The following is a 22,101-nucleotide window of genomic DNA, read 5'->3' as shown; positions in this document are numbered from 1 at the left end:
GTGGGTTTCCAGGTCGCAACGTTTTCCAAATCTCTGCTGGTGACGGCCTGCGGCGAGCCTTGGATCCGTCACGATTCCTGTCGGTGGGTTTTGCTTCAGGTTTGGACGCTGCATCTTTGGACAGTATTTCGATCGCCCCAGTTGTTTCGCCAACCTCGCCCCCGGGTCCTCCACCCCACCGCTCCTTTGTTGTCCACCATCTATCCTCGCCACCTCTTCGTTCAGCTTTCCCCTCTCTAGCTCTCTCTTGTGCCAGCAAAAGCAACCCACCTAACTCGCGCACAGCATCAAGATTAGATTGCTTCTTCAGGTTTCCTGTCAGTCCAAAGCCAACGTCTGCCCTGCATTGTATCCCCAATACCGGACCTTCCATATAGCCATGCCTGGCCTTAGCCCTATCCTGAGGTGCTTGCCAAGCGACAGAGCTCATGCGAACAGGAAATCTAATGTGCTCAATTGTGAGGACGGGAGGACGGCGGTGTGGTGAGAGTGTCACACCAAAAGCCCATGCAATCGGCTCCATGAAAGCACGCACGCAATCAATGCGGTACTGATCAGGCATCTCGGCACCACTCCCGATACGATAGCCTCGGTAAGACCCGTTTGAGAGATCAACTACCTTGTTCTGAGACTCCATACTCACAGCCCAAGGGGCCTTCGGTGGTGCAGCCCGAGCTGGTAGTATGCGGTTTGGAGTATTTGACGGCACACGTGCACTCACTGGTGCGGCGCTGGAGCCATTGGCGCCTTGGACCTCGGCTGGTCGATGTCCACTTTCAGCATCTTCAACCTTGGCCTTCTTGCGAGGTTCCTCTTCTTCAGGCGTACGAGACCCTGGCCTCGCTGTGGATATTCGATTCGAATCAGTTTCACGTTTGGCGTCCTGACTTTGGGCATCTGTGGACTCTTGCGGGGAGCTTGAAACCACTGCCTCTCCACTAGCACTACCAGCCTCTTGCACTGGCGGAAGATATTCGTCTAGTGAGGTATCCCAGTAATAAGCCAAGTTGTCAAGACCTTCCCAGAACTTTCGGAAATGCGCTAGTCGAAGCTGTGGTTGATCTCCAACACTCTTGCGCGTGAGTGTTGAGTAAGCATCAGCATTCTTGAAGAACAGTTCTCTCGCTCGGACATGGAACTCTCTCTGATCTGGTACCCTTCTGCCATTGCTCAAGAGTGTGGCCGAGGTATCAGGACTGGTTGCGGTGTCGTTCTCTCCCGGTGATTCTAGCCAGGAGGTTGGGGGCAGGAACGACTCTGCTTTGTTTGGCAAGGATGACAATAATGTTTCCAAGTCACATTGGGGCTGAAACGTGACATTCAACAAGGCCAAGGTCTCTTCACTCACATCAGACGGCTTCTTGAGTCGCAAAAAGTGCTCTGATATCCTTGCTCCTGGTTGGGTCCAGGTGGCTGGCAACGTGTTTATTGACGGCTCGGGCGGCTCAAGGGAAGGAAACTTGACGGGTGTCGGTTTCGAGGGTGGCGACCTCTGTTTCTGCGTATCATGCTGCCCCGCAAGTAGGTTGCCTATGAACAAGTTGTCCTATATCAGCAACAATATTGCACGTGCGCCGCACGTCTCAGACGAAACATGTGTGGAATATATACCCACTTGACTGACAGAAGCATGCCAAGTAGCTACCACAACAAGCAGTTGAACCCGAGAAGAAAGAAAACATGTATGCGGATTTGGAAGGCCATTCCAGATGCCATGGTAGACCAAGCTTCGAGATGATGTTATTGGCGCAGACTCTCGAGGTCCACTTCGAGCGGGCAGACAAGACCTCTGCGCGAGACGAAGAGACGACAGCGACCGACCAAGAACAAAACAATGAGAAGAATACTCACCGCTGAAGCTGAACATTATCACAGGGTCGTGGTACGAGGACCGTGATGCTTAGGGGCGTGATGGAATCGGCGATGGATGTCGAAGTCGAGCGAGGGCCGCGGATCTTCAAACCGGACGTGCGCACCCAACGCAACAACGTCTCCACATCCACCATCGACTCTCTGCTACAGCTTTGCGCGAGCATGCGATATTGATATTGATGCATTATATCATACTTCAGGAAATCCAGATATGAGTATTGTGACAGTTCCTCTCCGCAAGCCACGCGCGGCGTAGCCACCTAAACTCTAAGAGCACGTTCATGCATTACCCCGAAGGCGACTGTCAAGTGGTGCCACTGGGGCTAAATGAATCATGGGATGACAAGGCAGACTGGGAAGATGCCTCTCAGTGATTTGGAAGGTGCAAGAGGTCAAACAGAAGTATTTTCCATCTTCTTGTTTATCTTATAAATTAGACGCCCCGCAAAAAACCTTGCTTACAAGTCCTTACAGCTTCTAAAAACTTCTTAGCTAATTATAGAGCTAGCGCATAAACTAAACTTCTTAGCTAATAAGAGCTAATTATATAATACTTATAGTAAGACTTTTATAAAGTGTTTAAAGAAAAATAGTAAGACTTTTAGTAAATAGATATTTTAAATTATAACTTTAGTAAAGTTTACTTATTAGTACTATAACACTACTATCTTACTTTATTATAGTATTAGATATAATAGAAAGCGTAAGTTCTTCTTAATACTATTATATTTATTAAGTCTAATTTACGCGTAGTGTTAATAGAGAAGTATAGTATTATAAAAGATAATATTTTAGCTCTTTAGCGTAATTACGTCTTACTAACTTACTTACTATATTCTACTTACTTTATACTTATACTAAAACTTTTATAAAGCTCTATAAAGTTCTATAAAGCTCTATAACTTTCTATAAACTTCTATACTAGTTATAGTTATATTTACTATACGCGTTATATTATAGTATTATAGTATTATAGTATTACGTATAGTAGTGCTATAGTACTCTAATAGAGACGTTATAGTATTATAGAATACTATAAACTTCTATAAACTACTAGGCTAATAGCTAGCTACTAAGGCTTATAGTAGATAGATTAGCTACTAGCTATATAGTAGTAACTTTCTTAGACTTCTATAAACTTCTACAAAGTTCTTTAGACTACTAGTAACTTCTATAAACTTCTATAAAGTTTTTTAGACTACTAGTAACTTTTTATAGCTAGTTATTTTTATAGAGTAGCTATAGTAAAGTATAAGATAAAGTAAAAAGTAGATAAATATAGTAGATAGCACTAGAGTTGCGCTATTACTACGCCTAAGCGTATAGTAATTAGGTAAGCTACACTTTTAATTAATTAATATATTACTATAATTCTAGATATAGAATTAGAGAAACTTTCTTTACTAGTAGAGAATATAAGATAGAAATAATATATAGTATTATAAGAGTAGGTTGTTTAGTATTATCTAAAGCGTATACTATTCTATAGTTATAGTAGTAAGGCACTTAAACTACGTAATAAGTAGGTACGTGCTCTTTAGCGTCTTATCTATATAAGAGGTAACGTATTATTAATTACTATAACTAGCTTTAGTAAGAGCTTTATCTTCTACGCGTATTTAGTGTTAACTAGAAAGATTATACTATAGTTAATACTACTCTCTAAGCTAGAGAATAAGTAGCTTAGTAATATACGTTATCTTAATAGCGTAAGACCTTACTTAGTTAATACAAGAACTTATACTTAGTTTTATAAGCTTATTAATAAGATTATTTATAGTAAGTATACTTATATATTAATAGAGCCTAAGTAGGTATCTAGTTATATTTTCTAGACTACGTTAAGAGACATAACCTTCTAGTTATAAATTAGAATTATTATAATTAATAAGTACTATCTTATTATCTAGTAGAAAGTATTCTAACCTACTTTTACGTAGCTAGGCAAACTCTATAGTATTCTTACGTAGAATATTAATTAGTTTAGTTATTTAGCTACGTTAGACCTTAACTCTACTAAGTAAGTATTAGATACTACTAGTTTCTACTATCTAGAGCGTAATACTTATAAGACTAAGTTAATTTAAATAACTATTAATAAGCCTAACGCGTCTATAACTATTATAGAGATACTACCTAGTAAGTCTATATTATAGAATTTTCTTTTCTTCTTACTACTACTATCTATAACTAGAGAGGCTGCTACACCTATAACGTAGCCTAAAATAATTATCTTTATTAATAGAAGAACCTAACTCTAGAACGCTATAGAATAGGCTATAATAATACTTATGTATATAACAAAGAACTTTCTAGATAATTAACACTATAGTACTAATCTATTAGCTAGAGATTAGTGCGTATTTAATATAGTTAAGACGTATACTACCTATATTACGTAGTATAACAAAGACGCAACATATAATAAGTTTAAGTATTCTACTTCTTATATCTATATTATCTTTATAATAATGTCTCTTAGAATAGGTATAAACTTACTAGATATTATAAAAGTTATAATATAGAATATACTAATTACTAAGAGTATTATAAACCTATAGTAGTAAATTAGTTATAGAAGAAAGAGCGCTAGGTGCACTAGCTAAGCATTTATCTTTCTTTTATACTAGCTCTTTAACTATAATAGAGTTAATTAACTAGACGTTATAGTAGTTCTAAAGCTAAAGCTTCTAGCTTAAGTATAATAGTCTTGTTATTAGCTTCTATCTTTGCGCGTAGCTAGTAGACTTTTATAGATAGCAACGCCTAGTAACGTTAATATATCTATTAGCTTATCTACGTCTTAGTCTATAAATAATAAAGTAGTGTCTTAGACAAAGTTGTCTAAAAATAGTTATAAGTTCTAGTCTAAAACTAATAGATAAAGGTAGGTAAATATACTACTATCTTAGCTAAAGGTTGTAAGTAATAGCTATTACTATTATAAGTTTCTTAAGTAGCTAAGTAAATATACTATACCTATAAACTAGCAACCTTATATAGCGCTAGAGGCCTACTATTCTAAGTATACTTAGTAACTAAAGTAGTAGATTAAAGAGGCTTCTAATATCTCTATTAGCTTTATAGAGCCTTATAAAGGTACGCTTACTAACCTAATATATACTTAGGTTAGAGTATTTATAGTATAGTAGGCAATAGTGCTTTTATATAGAGAGAATTAATAATTTTCTATACTATTAGGTATATATATAGACTAGATTACGCGTATCTAGGTTAGTAATATATTAGTAGATATAGATACTAGAGCTAACAAAGACCTAGCTTTTCTAGATAGTATTAACTAGATACTATCTCTATATATATAGTAGTATCGCGACATAGATAGCAAGGTAGTACTATTACTATATTAACTATATAATATACTAAATACTTCTTAAGCAGAGTATAGTGCATTTCTAGATAATAGAAGATAGTTAAGAATAACAAGAACTTAGAGTATACTATTAGAATCTTAGTTATCTACGTATTTACTTCTACTAAACTAGCGTATAAATAATAATATAGCTACTAGTATTATAAGAATAAACGTGTAAGTCTAAGTTAAAGCGTTTATTAATAGTCTAAATAGTAGTGTTATAGCTCTAGTTCTATAAAACGCTAGTCTCTAGGTTATAGTAGACTATTTAGCGCGTATCTATTATAAATCTAATTTAATACTTTTACTAATAGTGTCTTAAATTTGTAAAGACGTAAGTTAGACTACGCCTACTACTAGTTTAGTGTCTCTTTTATTTCTTACTAGCGTAGCTAGTACTCTAAGTTCTTATATAGTAGTAAGGTGTTATATATCTAGGTTAAGAGGTTAAGATAGCTATAATATAGTACGTACGCTATAACTAGTGTTACGTAAGAGATAGGCTGCTAGTCTAAATAGAGTAGTAGAGATAGTAATAGTAACTTCTAGTTACGCTATTAAGATATTAGTAACATTGTAGAGTAGATATAAGTAAAAACTAATAAATAAAAGCAAGAGCGTATAGAAGATATTAGAGTAGTAAAGTAAGCTAGTATTATAGTTAGGTAGATAGACTCTATATATTAATTAGCTACTATTATTCTTATTTACTTAGAGGTTTCTAGAAGTTTATATAAGATTATAGAAGATCTAAATATATAGTTAGTTATTATTATTATATAATACGTATCTTCTCTTTTACTTTTCTATTATAGTATAGATAGCTATACTACTTTACCTTTTAGTAGAGAGTCTAAAGTCTATTATTCTATTAGTCTATAAGTTTCTATAAGTTTACATAAGACTACAGAACTATTAAATATACTTCTACTTACTAATAAAATACCTATTACTCTTTTACTCTTACTCTACTAACATAGCTTAGATAGCTAGATAATACGTCTTTTCTAGTTTAGAGTCTAGAGGCTACTATTCTATTAGCCTAGTAGTTTATAGTAGTTAGTAGAAGGTAGTAGATATTTATATATAGACAGCGTCTAGTAATTTACTATAAAATTAGCCTTAGCAGTAAATAGACGTAGGCGCTAGAATATAGTAAATCTTTTTAGCCTTTTTAAACCTTTAATAAATACTTATAATACTTATTATAACGTAAGTACCTACGCGCTTTGTGTACTACTATATAGTAGTAACTAATAAGGCTTAATACTTTACTACTACAGCTAGTTTACTATAGAGCACTCTTTATAGGTACTAGTAGGTTTTCTAATAGTATTAATATAATATTTATGCTAACTAGTATATAGTATAGTATCTAACGCGTAAGGTTAGTTAGTATAGGTTCTCTACTAATATTATAACTATAACTTTTGTCTATAGCCTTTCTAGTGTTATTCTACTATTACGCCTCTACCTCTATCTATAGTTATTACTTCTATAGTATTAGCTAAGAATAAAAATAAGAATGCTAAGATAGATAATACTTTGCCTATTATTAATAATAATAATAATAAAAGTAGTTTACCTATTCTTAGTAATAATAATAATAATAATAGTATAGGTAGAGAGAAAGAGAATAAAGTAGCGTAGAAGTCTATTAGTAAGAAGAATAAGAAAATTAAGTAGAAGAATAAAGTAGACTAGAAGTCTATAGTAAAGAAAGAGAAGAATATAGTAGTAGTAGAGGTAGAGAAGAAAAAGAAGAAAGAGAAGAAGTTAGTTAGCGCTCTTGCGTTAAATACTAAGATACTACTCTCTAGTTCTCTTATCTAACCTTCTAGTAGTGTATTAGTAATAATACGTATATAGACTAAGCTAGCGTTAATAAGAAGTTAATATTATACTTACTTTCTTTCTTTCTATAGAAAAGAAGCTACTAGCTAGAAGCTTTAGCGCCTAGACTTATAGTATAGAGGTAGTTATAATAGTTACGTATTATAGACCTAGTCTAAGAAAGTAATAATAAGCTATATTAGTACTATTATAAAGATAGACATAAAGAAGTAGCGCCTTAGTAAGAACTACTATAAGCAATACTATAGAAATAACTATAAGTATTAGGTCTACTCTAAGAGAGTAGAGATATATATTAAGTATGCTCTACCTATATATGCTTATTACTAGTTTACACCTAGCCTAGGTAGCTGCTCTCTTTCTCTCTAAAAGAAGAGTAGTAGTATATTACCTAAAAGAGGTAATCTACCTTATAGTTACTAGCCTAGGTCTCTTCTACTAAAGAGTCTATTTAGATTTAGTTCTAGTAGAGCTAGTGCTAGTAGCTTTACTACCTAAGATACTATAAAGTAGTGCTTACCTTAGGTAGTTCTAATTAACTCTAGTTATCTATATACTTAGCTTAGGTTAGCAGAGAAGCTTAGTATAAGTATACGTAGTTATTAAGACTAGTAGAAAGAGCCTCTCTTTAGTTATAATAATAGTAGTAATAGCTCTAGTGTTTAAAGTAGCCTAATAAGTTAGTTTTTAAGCCTTACGTACGCAGTTTACTATTAGCTTTAGCTAGTTTAATATACCTATATAGGTAAAGAGAGCTAGTATCTAATAGAGGCTGTCTGCGTAGGTTACTTAGTATTAACAATAGTATAGCACGCAAGAGTTAGATAGTTTAATAGATCTAGTAATCTCTTACTTATCTATTTATATATTATTCTTATAGTATTATATTATATAACAAAATCTAGATATAACTAACTATTACCTTTACTATAAAGAGCTGTATTATAATACTATACTTAAGCGCCTTTTCTTAAATAGCAGTAATATATAATTAGCTAATAACTTAATATAAGTATATAGAAGTTTATAGAAGTTTATATTACTATACTTAGTAGTATAGTCTATATATAGTAGAGAGAGAGAGGTAGTCTATATATCTCTAAGTATTTATAGAACGTTGCTAGTTAGCTTATAAGTCTCTAGAAGTTTATAGAACGTTACTAGTTAGCCTATAAGTATCTAGAAGTTTATAAAAGACTTATAAGCTAAAAAAAGCTAATAGTAATAGGTATAATTTAAACTTAAAGGTAAAAAAAATAGTAACTTTATATATAAGAAATTGCCTATCTAGTAGTTAAGCTAGGTATCTTAGTTAAGAGCTAGAAGTTACTAAACTAGTAAAGAACTAATATACTAAATAGTAGTACTATATTAGGCTATTATTAATAGAGAATACCTAGATTTAAGGCTTTATATAGTACGTAAGTATAAAAAGCTAGTAGAAATATAGAGTTGTAATAAGTAGAGATACTATATTAATAGCTGTAACACTAGCTTTACTAGTATAGTAATATAGTACGTAGGTATAAGAGGTAGATAATTAATAAAGAGTAAGAAGTAAAGAGTAATAAGTAATAAGTAATAAATATACTATTTTTTAAGACTATAATCTTACTTATAGCTATTAAGACTTTAGCTTATAGTAATTCTATACTATATAATACCCTCTATATTAATAATAATAGTAGTAACTACCTTAAAATATCTACTTCTAACTCTCTTCTATTTAGCTTTCTATTTAGCGCTTTACGCGCTATACTTTTAGTACTACTACTATAGTTTATTACGTAGTAGTAATAGTAGCACTAGTAGTAGAATAAGCTCTACTAGAGTAAATTAAAGTCTAGTATAGTTAGAGAGCATAGGTAAGTATAGCACTACTATAGAGCTAGTAACTATATACTAATAGTAATATAGCCTACCTTAAGACTATACTTAGTGTACTTAGCGTCTAGTAGCTATACTACTATTAATAATTGCGCTTACGCCTACGCCTACGCCTATTATTTCTACTTCTACCTCTTCTACGCCTTTAGCGTATAATAATAATAATAATAATAATAAGAAAATAGATATTACGCTAAGCTAGGTAGAGATCTTAGTTACTTTTATACGTAACGTTACGTAGTAGTAGTAAGAGTATAGTAGGTAGGTAATAATAGATATAAGATAGCTTGCTCTCTTCTCTTCTCTATAAGGTGTAAGTAAGTAGTGCCTTTATAGTGCTACTACTATAATATATAAACGTTTACTAGTCTTAGAGCGTTAGCTTCTATATTTTATTCTAGCTATTTAGAGTACTACTAAGAGAAATAACCTAAGTGTTAGGTTAGAGTAGGCGTTATAGGTTAGAGTTTAAATACTAGCTATAGTAAGAGAGTAGAGTTTAGTTAGTTAGAATTAAAGTTATTACTATATACTTCTCTCTGTGTATATTACTATATACTTATATAGGTAGTAACGCTAGTTCTAGTAGTTTATATCTTCTTACTAGTAGACTTACGCTATAAGCAGTATATCTATACTAAAATCTATCTCTTATAGCGTTAACGCTTTATATAATGTAGTTATATTACTTATAATGTAAGTATAAAAAGTAGGTTTATAAGTAGAGAAGGCTAGCAAGAGTGTATTATAGGTAAGAGGTTATCTAGACTAGTTATAGCTTATTTAGATTATATAGAGAAAGAGTATATTAAGAGTTAAGATAAGGTATAGCTATAAAGTTATCTATATCTATATATAAGACTGCTTTATAAAGTTCTAGCCTAGCTAATAGCTTACTAAGTTAAAGAGCAAAGGTAGAGAAGAGAAGAAAGAACTTATAGCTAGTTAAGAAAGAGTATAAGATAATTAACCTTTATAGTAATAATAAAGAGAAAAAGAAGCTTATAGCTAGCTAAGAAAGAGTATAAGATTATTAACCTAATTAGTAATAATAAAGAGTAGAAGCCTATTGCTAATTACTAGCGTATAGTTAGAGATAAATAGATACTAGTAAAATTACCTAGAAAGTAGAAGCTATAAGTAGATTAGAGGCTAAATAAAAAGACTAATAAATACTAGTAAAATTACCTAGAAAGTAGAAGCTATAAGTAGATTAGAGGCTAAATAAGAAGACTAATAAATACTAGTAAAATTACCTAGAAAGTAGAAGCTATAAGTAGGTTAGAGGCTAAATAAGAAGACTAATAGATACTAGTAAAATTACCTAGAAAGTAGAAGCTATAAGTAGATTAGAGGCTAAATAATATTTCTATAGCTAGAAGGTCTATAGTAGTATTAAAGAGAGTATAAGTAGAGTTAGGTTTATAAGTAGTACCTACGTTACCTTAATAAGCTCTAGAGTAGTAGGTAAAGTTAAGGCTAGAAGAGTCTTAATAGCCTTAGAGAGAGTAGAAAACGCTAACTTAGCACCTTATAGATGCCTAGTATAACTTAGAAAGTTACTACTAGAAAGTTTAAATAATATATTACTAGTAAACTCTCTAGCGTTAAAGCTATAGTTAATATTAAGAGTAACGTTATTAGTAACGTCTTTAGTGTTAGAGCTATAGTTAAAGTTAAGAGTAACGTTGTTACTAGAGTTCTTAATAGATAGTAGAGAAAGGTTATAGTTCTAGAGAAGAACTCTAGTAATAATAAGCTTCTTCTCTAGCGTTAAAGCTATAGTTAAAGTTAAGAGCAACGTTGTTACTCTAGAGAAGAACTCTAGTAATAATAAGCTTCTTTTCTAGCGTTAAAGCTATAGTTAAAGTTAAGAGTAATATTATTACTTTAGAGAAGAACTCTAGTAATAATAAGCTTCTTCTCTAGCGTTAAAGCTATAGTTAAAGTTAAAAGTAACATTATTACTCTAGAGAAGAACTCTAGTAATAATAAGCTTCTTCTTTAGTATTAAAGCTATAGTTAAAGTTAAGAGCAACGTTATTGCTAGAGTTCTTAATAGATAGTAGAGAAAGGTTATAGCTCTAGAGAAGAACTCTAGTAATAATAAGTTTCTTCTCTAGAATATAGTTCTTAATAGATAGCAGAGAAAAGTTATATATATACTTAATAATAAGGTGCCTAATCTAGTAGGTATTCTAGCGCTAGAGAGTTAGTTAGAGTTAGAGTATAGTTATTAAAAAGGTAGTTAGATATAAACTTAGAGCTAGAGCTACTCTCTACGCCTAAGACTACTACTACCTTCTACCTCTCTTACTATAAGTGTTATAGCGTCTTACTTCTAACTAAATAGTTAGCTTATATAACCTAATTACTATACCTACTAGAGGTATTTTCTTAGGTAGCTATAGGCTTAAAAGATATCTAGAGGCTTATAACTAGCGTACTTAATAATAGCCTTACGCAGTCTATAGTTATTCTTAGAATACTACTTATAGTAGATATATATAGTAAGGTTAATAATTATAAAAAAGTTAGTAATAAAGAAAAAGTAGTTAATAATAGCTTTAGCAGCGTAGTGTATAGGCTTAAGAGGCCTAGAGGCTTATAGCTAGTGTTATTAATAATAATAACTATAAGAAGGTTAGTAATAAAGAGAAGGTAGTTAATAATAGCTTTAGTAGCGCTAGCGTTAAGAAGATAGTAAGAAGCGTTATAACTAGTAACTTAATTACAGCCTATAAAGAGAGGCCTAGATATTAAGAAGAGTAAAGACTTTAATACTATTACTAGCATACTCTAGCTTATTAGACTTATTTCTAACTATAATAGTTAGATTACTTATAGAGGCGCGTTCTTACTACGCTCTTCTAGAGAGCTAGAGTACTCTAGCTTATTAGGCTTATCTCTAACTATAGTAGTTAGGTTACCTATAAAAGGCGCGTTCTTACTACACTTCTCTAGAGAACTAAGGTTAGAGATAACGTCTATAGTAAAGAGCTAGACACTAGTATTATTACGCTAGCGCTGTAGGTTAGTAAGGTTATTAGACGTTATAACTTACTTACACTAGGTTTTATAATATAGATAAGCTCTTCTATATAGCTTAAAGATATACTATATATATTATATAGCTACGCTATATCTATAGAGGTTATTCTTCTTCTTATAGTTAATATACTCTTTAAGTATCTTCTTCTACTTAGCGTAAGAGAGTTAGTAAGAAGCTTAAACTAGCTAGAGACATACTAAGTAAACTTAGAATTAGCCTTAAAGTTATTATTATTAGTAGTAATAGGCGCTGCGTAATTAGCTATATTTAGACCTAGTTAGAGGTATTGCTAGTACTACTATTATGTCTTGCGCTAAGTAACGTTGTTAAGTAAGCGTCTAGTAAATAGAGAAGCAACTAGTATAGCTATATAGTTTTTATTTATATATTAAGTTATATAGCTATACTTTATTAAATATACTTAGAGTAAGTAGCTTAATAGTTAAAGCCTTTTACGTAGAAGTACCTAGCTATAGTAGAGAAAAAACCCGCTAGCTAGCTAGTGTAGCGTCTACTAAGCCTACTAGTAGAAAATAGAGAGTATTTCTATAAAGAGAGATCTAGGTTTAAGTTATAGTTTGTCTATTTTTTTCTATTTTTTTTTATTTTATAGCTAGAACGTAAAACTTCTTAAGACTTATAAGCTAACTAGTAATATTCTATAAACTTTTTAAAACTTATAGACTAACTAGTAATATTCTATAAACTTCTTAAGACTTATAAGCTAACTAGTAACGTTCTATAAACTTCTTAAGACTTATAGGCTAATTACCTAGTAGTTCTTATAGAGGTTATAGATAAGAGATTTACACTTTTAGTAGTAACTACTACATTAATTTAGTAATTAGCGTGTTAGCAAGGCGTCTATAAAGCTAGAGCTAACTAGTAACGTTTTATAAACTTCTTAAGACTTATAGACTAATTACCTAGTAGGTTCTTATAAAGATTATAGACAAGAGATTTACACTTTTAGTAGTAACTACTACGCTAATTTAGTAATTAGCGTGTTAGTAAGGCGCCTATAAAGCTAGAGCTAAAGAAGGTAGTACTATACATGCTTAATAATAAAGTATCTAGTTAGTTAGATATAGCCTTATCTTAGTGCTCTAGTTACTTAGGTAGTTAGTTAGCTATAATAGCGTGTTAGCGAGGCGTCTATAAAGCTAGAGCTAAAAAAGATAGCGCTATATATACTTAATAATAAGGTATCTAGTTAGTTAGATATAGCCTTATCTTAGTGCTCTAGTTACTTAGGTAGTTAGTTAGCTATAGCTTTGTCTTAGTGCTCTAGTTACTTAGATAGTTAGTTAGCTATAATAGTAATATATAGTTCTCTAGCCTCTCTAGCTCTATAAGTAATATTCTTGCTCTAATAGCGCGAAGTAGAAGAAGATAGTATACTAGCCTAAGGTAGTAGGCTACTAGAAAAAAGAAGTAGAAGAGAAATAGTAGGTAATAGTAAGAATAGAGACGTGTGCACTATACCTCTAGTAATATTATCTACTCTTCTAGTAATATTATAGAATAGTTCTAGTTTAACTAGAAAAGAAGTATATTTAGTAGCTAACGTAGTAGGCTTCTACTTAATAGAGTTTCTTTAGTAGCTAACGTAATAGACTTCTACGTAATAGAGATTTCTTTAGTAGCTAATGTAATAGGCTTCTACTAATAGATAGTTATTTAGTAGCTAATAACGTTTGCGTAAGCTAAATAAGTTAAGATAAATTAAGTATAACTCTCTATTCTCTTACGTACCTAGAATAATTAGTAACGCTAGTAATTTTATAAAAACTTCTAAGCTAATTCTTTCTAGTAAGTGCAACACTAGTAATCTTATAGAAAGTTCTAAGCTAATTGCGCTAGCGAGACTTATACGTAGCCTCTACTAGTCTTAACATTAATTCTACTTTAACGTAGTCTTAACTATATAGTAAGTAGATAGTAACTTTATTAATACTATAAACTTATATATACTACTATATACTTCTATAAACTTCTATAAACTTATAGAGTATATTATATATAGCTACGCTAACTAGAAGCCTATATAAGATTAAGCTAATTAATGCTAGTTAATAAATATTTATTAGTAGTAGTATCTACTTAGCTATTGTAGCTGCTGTAAGCAAGGTTAGCGTACTTACTAATATTAATAAACCTATTATAACTATTACTAGGCGTTACTACTAACGTACTATAAGGTAGAGATGTTAGAGTGTAAATATACTAAGTATTAAAGGCATTAACGTTAGCCTTAAGACTATCTATACTATCTTATTAGATATCTATAGAATTATATATTCTACTACTAGTGTTAATAGAAGCGCAACAGCTAGTATACCTATTTAAGAATAGATTCTAACTAAGAAAGAATATATTATAAATAGCTCTATTACTTATATGCTTACCTAATATAGATTCTCTATACTAACGCTTAGGTTTAGTGCAGAGTTTGCCTAGATACGCGTTATAAAAAGCTTACTACTAGAATATAATATTAAAGTTATGCGTAGAGTTCTTTTAGTTGCAGAGGTTAAGCTTATAACTATAGTTAAGGTACTTAAGGTATAAATTAATAGCCTTAAAGGTAGACTACTACCTATACTAGTTTATAAGACCTAATAATAATATTAACTACTAGAGAATAGGCGTATTTATAGAGAATAGACACTATTAATAATATAGTATCTCTCTACTATAGTTATACTGCTTTGCCTCTAAGAACATAATAATAAGAGAATCTACTAAGCGCTATAGTATACTAATATTACTATACTTAACTATATAGTGTAGTATTAAGAATAGCTTAACCTTCTATAGAAGCTAATATATAGTATAGAAGTTAATATCTAGGCTAGAAGACGTCTAAGCTAACAAAGTAAAAGTAGTAGATTAGATATCTTTAATAAGCTTTATAAATTACAGCGCTAATAAGTAGAATATAGTATTTTTAACTACCTTACACTAGAAATTCTACTTAGTATTAACTAGTAGTAGTTTATAGTCTCTTATAGCTGCGTAAAAGAGTACTCTAACTTATAAAGTAAACTTCTAGATAATAACTAGCTCTATTAAGTAGTACTTTACGTTATCTTTAGTACTATACAAATAGTTCTAACGCGTTATATTAGTAATAAGAGAGTATATAGTGTAAAAACTAGAATTAGCTACTTAATAGATATAGACAATAGTAGCTAATAAGTTTATCTAGATATAGAACTAGGTAGAAAGTAGTTAAATCTACTACTATCTATTATATAGTAGCTCTACGCAACGCTACTTCTATAAAGTAGACTATATATAGTTAGTAGTAAGCTAGTCTTTATAATATAATATAAGGCAACAAGTAAAGTTATTAACTTTACTAAGCTTATTAGTAGCTTTTAAGTCTAACTAACGTAAGAATATGTCTTTATATATAGTATACGTGCTCTTAATAGTACTCTTATTTTATAGAATACTAGTAAATTACTAGTACTAAGTAACGTAAGGTAGTAACTATTTAATAATAGAGAAAGCTAGATAAAAAGAGTTACTATTATAATTAAATACTACCTTTACGCTCTCTAGATACAAGCGTTAGACTATATTAGTAATAAGTAAGCTAGACACATAACGCCTAATATTATTACCTTTAGTTAACGCTAGACTAGTTATAATATTACAGAGAGAAAGAGGTATAAATAGATTATATATATCTTAGGTAAGTCTATTAGTAGGTAACTTATTATATATAATAAAGGCTATATTAGTAAAAGCTTAATAGCTTACTATATAACTAGCGTTCTTATATTATTTATAATCTATAAAGTTAATGTTATTATATATAATAACTATATAGAGATTATATACCTACGCTTATAATTAACTCTACTACTAGAGTTAATAAATAATATATAAATAGAAGGTTCTAGAAGATTATAGAAGTTTTAATAACATTATAGAAGTTTATATACTAGAAGAAGTTATATAAGAAGAGTGCCTTACCTACGTAAGTTAACTAATCTTACCTATTCTACTATTAATATAATAGTATATATAGCATATACTAAAGCTAGTAAGAACCTTAATAACGCGTTAGTGCACGCTAGATCTCTATAAATAGAGACTAATATAGGTAAGTAGCGTATTTAACTTCTTTTTTACACGCAAGAAGCATACTATACTAGTAATAAAGTAGAGTTACTACTATAGCGCCTTATAGTTTTTTAAGGCTTTCTTTTGCTTTTTATTTTTTAAATAGTAAAGAATAAACGCGTACTAGGTAGATACGCGTTTCTTAATAGCTTATATAGTAGTATAGTAATTAACTATATTAATACTTATACTAGCTTTAAATATACTAAACGCCTTCTCTTCTATAAGTTATAACAACTTATACTTATAAGCTAATAGTATATTCTTACTATAGATACTATAATCTAACTATAGAGTACGCACTACTTTAAGTAGCGTCTATTATTATCTCTTATAACTACTAGCTCTTATACTATTTATTATATACTACTCTATTACTTATACGTAAATAAAGTTTTAGAATAACTATCTATATTATTAAAAAATCTTAACTACTTAAGTTAACTTACACTATGTAGATACCTACTATGTATATAAACGCTAAGTATAATAAGTCTATTTACTAGCATTATCTTCTATTATAGTTTCTTTAGTAGTATCTATTAACTTATTATTACTACACTTATTATAGGCTTTATTCTGCCTATACCTTAGATATAGCGTAAACGTATACGTTTAACTAAGGTATTATAAGCTTAGAGACTAAAGAAAGAATAGTAGTAATAATATAAGTGTTAATAGAAGAAGTAATACGCAAGTAGATAAACTAGGCGTAGTAATAATAGATATTTTAGATATAGTTAAAAGAGCGCAATAAGCGCTATTAAATAGTATATCTAACGTAATAAAGTAACGTTGTAGCGTAGGTAAAGTATAGAGTTAAAGTAATAATAGTATATTATTATAACGCTAAAATCTATATTACTAATATTAGTGCTATTTTCTCTTAGACGCTTTATAGAGATTTGCGTTTAAGCCTGCTTATTAGTCTAGAAGTTTTATAGTATTTAATACTTTTATTTTCTAAACTATAATTAGCTTAGTAGCTTTAAAAAGTTTTTAGTACTGCGCTAGTGTGTTAGCGCAGCGCTAGCGTAAGGGTTAAATGCACGGAATCTTAGAGGAGCGTATAATTTATAAGATAACTTCTCGTTGCTTTTAGTGTTCAGTCACGTGCTGAGGACGCCTGCCCGCCAGGTGCGCAACACCAGCACCAGCCTCCAACACTCCATCCATCCAACCCCATCGCGCATCGTCACCTATGTCATCGCGTCCGCGAGAATGGCTGCCAGAGTGCTTTGTCGGGCGGCACGGCAGTCGGCTGAGACGGCCAGGCCGGTGCCGCTCAAGTGTGCGAGGCTCAGCGCGCTTCATGTGCATTGTTCGAAGCGCGATGTGAAGCCGCCCGCGTTTCAGACGGATACAAGCGCACCATACTGTGCCAACGGTTGACTACCACCCGGCCGTTCTTCGAACGCCTACTAACACCTCTCTTCGTTAACCATTCATTCAGCATCACGTAGCGGTAAACTCCAATTTCCCAGTTTAATATGCACAAAGCGTCCGCGGCGCCTTGTATCCTTTCTCTTCGTCTCTCTTTCTGAGCCCTTGTCGGCGTTTCTTTCCATGAGCTACTGCTCGCATGGCCACCCCTCAAGAGTCCATTACGACGGTAAACGGGAGACGATGCACTCGTTCTCGGGCCCGAACGGCCCTTACAACCTCGACGACTCCAGCAACATCCGCAGCCGCCGCCCCTCCCCAAGTCACTTCGTCTACGACGGTTGAGGCGGCACCCAAGATAGATACCAGCACCAGCCAAGCACCTCCTCCGCCACCTCCCTCTTCGACGGCACCGGCACCAGCGCCGACTACGTCTGCCCAACAGACAGCACAGCCGCCGCCCGCAGTGCCTACAACATCTACGACGGAAGCAGCAGCAACGTCCGCGATAGGTACGAGTAGCCCGGCCCCTACATCTTCGGAGCGGGTGACACCGCTGGCTCTCGCATCTTCAGCCCGTGCAACGGCAGCGGCTCAGAAGCAGCCAGAAACTCAAGCGGCACCGGAAGTGTCTTCTCCGGCCGCTGCTGTTCCTCTGGCTGTGTCTTCGCAAGCTGCTGCGGCTTCACAGGTTGCTGTGGCGGTGTCTTCGGCTCCGCCTCCGCCTCCAAGTCCCATACCAACAAGTTCTGACACAGAACAAATAGCTGTTCCAACGTCACTCGTTGCATCTTCGCGCGCACCGGCTCGCTTCACAGCCCCGGCGATATCCGAAGGTGCTACATCGGACGCGAGCCCTCCGCTGGCGATAGAAACCGACACGAATGCACAACCGTCTGTGACAGAAGCGCCGGCTATCGCAGAACCACAGCCCACTACTTCGCTAGTAGATTCTACACCGACCGGAGGATCGGCTGGCATAATTGCACCGGAACAAGGAAACTCTGGCGACAACAGCCCGTTGACCTTTGCGAACGGTGGAAACATAGGAGGCATAATCGGAGGTGTCTTTGGCGGCGTAGCTGGTTTGGCCTTGATTAGCGTATTGCTCTTCGTCTGCTTGCGAAAACGGAAGTCGCGGCCCGTGCGATGGAACGAGAAGCAAGAGTCGGGCCCAAGTTTCCTGGCCAGGTTGAAGACGATACCCAGCGGGGTGGGCGCATTCGTTGCCAGGATCAAAGGAAGCCAATCCGGCCCGATCAGCAATCCCTACCAACGACATGCTGCGCAAGCCAGCGTTGGTTCAGTGTATTCGAGGGACTCCAATGGCAGAGGTCGATCGACCAGCGAGCCGCAAGGATTCTTCGGTGTCAAGCGCGCAGGCTCCAGCAACAGCATGTCAAGCAAGAAGAGCGAGAGGAATCTGCTCCGGAAGAAGCCGAGCAGCATTTCATCAAATTACCGATTTCCAGGAATCGTCGAAGACACAGGTTCGCCGAATCCCTTCGCCGACCCAAAAAGCACGCTGTTGGTACTCAACCCGGATCCTCGAAGCGCGCCTGTCACACCGCAGGTTCCTGTTGCTGCTGCCGACACGGAACCCAGAGATCCCTTCGCATCTATCCAGGATCCACCTGGAGCTGCGCCAGCTTGGGCTCAAGTACCGACTCATCATCATACACGTACTATAAGTTCAGTATCGGCCCTGAGCTCACATCCTGTGTCCTCGTTCTATACGTCCGACAACCCGTTCCGAGATCCACCTTATGCACCGCCTGCTCCCAGCCAGGCTGTTCTCCCAAGCCATACCCGCCGTTCATCAATGGCGTTACCAGGCTTCAACGCGTTATCGACCGTGGATGCAACCTCCACGTTCGCCTCTCGCGACTCTGATATGTTCTTCGGAGAACCAGGACCGAGCAGGCCCGCCACCAACTTCTTCACCCCAATGCCAACTGGTCGTACGGTCCGGCAATCGGATCCTTTCGACCTCGACCGACCTGAAGTTCTTGGCTTTACAAGCGTCTTCAACATCAACAGGAAAGAAGTTGCCGGAAACATCACGCGACAACCTACACGAAGTAAACGAACAAGTAGCGTCGGCAATTGGGGGAATGCGGCGCCAGACGCCAACAACTATGGCCTGTTTCCGAGAGACAGCACAAAGCAGCCACCACCGTGGGGACCGAACGGCAGGAGATGATGATGACGACAAAATGTCACAATGGAGGAACCTTTCGCGCACAGGACGCGTAAAGACATAATGAGCAACAACACGGACGGCGTCCCACGATCTTTTCTCTCGATGGCAGGAAGTATTCCGCGGGCTCCATCACATCCTTTTTCACCCACCCACACACCTTTCCTCCCACTTTCAATATGCACTGAGCGAGCCATTTTCTGTAACATATATCCCCCCACTACAAATTTTTCTTGTAGTTGTCGTAGCGTAGCATAGCGTAAAATATACCCCTCAATGAATACCATTACGTATACCAGTATCCGTTGTTCCAAGTAGAGGAGATGATTAGTGATTGGCGCATTCATGGTAATGTAAAGTGATGTACGAGGTCGTACGATGGCGGAGACGGGTGGCGGTTGCCAAGGTGGGTTCGTCGCGTCAGCCTGAGGCAAGGGCGTAGGACGCTAGGTATAAGGTTTGACTTGTGAGTGACAGAAGCCTACTGGACTACGGAAAACACTCAGGCCGCGAATCCGGATGATATGCAATATGTCGTTCTTGGCTGGTGCCTGGGATGACGTGCTGACATGAGAGACGGGGATGAGTAGTCGCTCTTTCTCGATGTGGCTGACCCCGCTTAAGCAGTCCCCAGCCTTCCTCCCCTTCTTCCCCTTCCTCTCAACAGCAGACAACATCTTTACTACAACACACATCTCCACAGCAAGATCCTCTCCACGAAAAAAAGGATCTCGCTTCAATCGACCTGGCGATATATCGCGCTCTCGACCTTTCCAACACTGAGCTGCGTCGGTCGCTTCCGTCGTCGCACCTCCACTATGCTGTGCGAAATCTGCCTGGGTATTTTCCAAGGCTCATTTCATATGAGATATACCAAGCATCATAGCTCTTACCAAAGTTTGCAACGGTCCGCTCTCGAGGGCTGCGACATCTGCTGCAAATTCTGGGACTCCATGCCTTCAGTTCTCGCCCGCATTCACCCACTGGGCGTCAATGACATTCGGATGTCGACGGAGTTCAAATTGTACCCTCACAAAGATGGCACCAAGTCGCTGGATTTCAACTTCGATTTTACCCATTGCTCAGACAGTTGGACCTTTATCTGTGAGCCCACGAACGGCATCAAGTCTTGCCACGATGTAGTATGTGCCAACGTTGAAACTGGAGCCGGCAAAATTTATGATGCAAGGGGGCCGTACGAGTATCCGGATTGGGATTCTAGTATGGCTTGTTCAAGAACATGGCTAGCCGGGTGCATGGAGAATCATACCGACTGCGCATCTCGCTCGAGCGAGCGCACACTCCGCCATACTACTGAAAACCCTTGCCCCGTAGACAAACCCACTACATACCTTCCAACACGTCTCATCGAGATCGGCCAGCCAGAAACCAATAAAATACGCTTGCGGATGTCCTCTGAGTTAGACTCAACCTCCTTACAGTATGCAACACTGAGCCACTGTTGGGGACAATCGCAATCCCTCAGGTTAACTTCAGGTTCGTTACAACGCTTCAGAAGTGGCGTAGAAGTCTCTGAGCTGGCAAAGACATTTCAGGATGCTATATTCACGGCACAAGCACTTGGAGTCAAGTTTCTATGGATAGACTCCATCTGCATCTTCCAAGACTCCCAAAAGGATTGGCAGCAAGAAGCGGGATCGATGACTCAGGTTTATGGCAACAGCTTCCTCAACATCGCCGCCAGTATAGCTATTGATAGCGATGCCGGCTTCCTTTGTGAAAGAACATCAACTGTTGAGCCTCATGCCGTTCGGACTGCATGGACTGATTACCCAAATGACAGTTACTATGTCTACTACGAGAACCACTGGCGCGAAAATTTTCGACGTATGCCTCTGAGTCGTCGGGCATGGGTCTTTCAAGAAATTATCTTAGCACCCAGAGTGCTTCATTGCTGTGGTACTCAGATGTTTTGGGAGTGTCACGGCCTACTGGCCTGTGAGACCTGGCCTAATGGGCTACCAGGGCATAAACGCGTGCCTTTGTCAAAAGGACCACATGCGCTTATGGAGATCTTTGGACCACAGAGTACTCATGGCACCAGAACTTCCAGTGTCTCTACGGATGAGTATACTGCTCTCAACAAAGCTTCAATCTCTACAATCAGGTCACTATGGATGAGTCTCGTAGGAGAGTACAGTTCGTGCAACTTGACCTACCCAAGTGACAAGTTGGTTGCTCTATCGGGCCTCGCGAAGCACATGGAGCGGGTCTTCAATATTGATTACTGCGCAGGCCTCTGGGGTCATGATATGCTTCAAGGATTGGCGTGGTACCGCGACGATGGGAGTAGTCTGAACTCGGTGTTCCCATCAAAGA

General features: G+C 35.9%; 1 protein-coding gene across 1 annotated transcript; it reads left to right on the top strand.

Moving 5' to 3' along the window:
• Positions 1-17,804: 17,804 nt before the first annotated feature.
• Positions 17,805-19,764, top strand: J4E83_005101 (uncharacterized protein; the record flags this gene model as incomplete). Its single annotated transcript, XM_049332022.1, has 2 exons — positions 17,805-17,812; positions 17,937-19,764. 2 exons carry the CDS (start codon positions 17,805-17,807, stop codon positions 19,762-19,764), a joined length of 1,836 nt encoding a protein of 611 aa, XP_049189117.1.
• Between the last annotated feature and the right edge of the window lie 2,337 nt (positions 19,765-22,101).

Source organism: Alternaria metachromatica (assembly GCF_023757995.1).
Source record: "Alternaria metachromatica strain BMP 0045 chromosome Unknown scaffold_9, whole genome shotgun sequence".
NCBI classification, from domain to species: domain Eukaryota; kingdom Fungi; phylum Ascomycota; class Dothideomycetes; order Pleosporales; family Pleosporaceae; genus Alternaria; species Alternaria metachromatica.
Note: the sequence above shows the minus strand (reverse complement) of the source record. Positions and strands in the feature narration are given on the sequence as shown.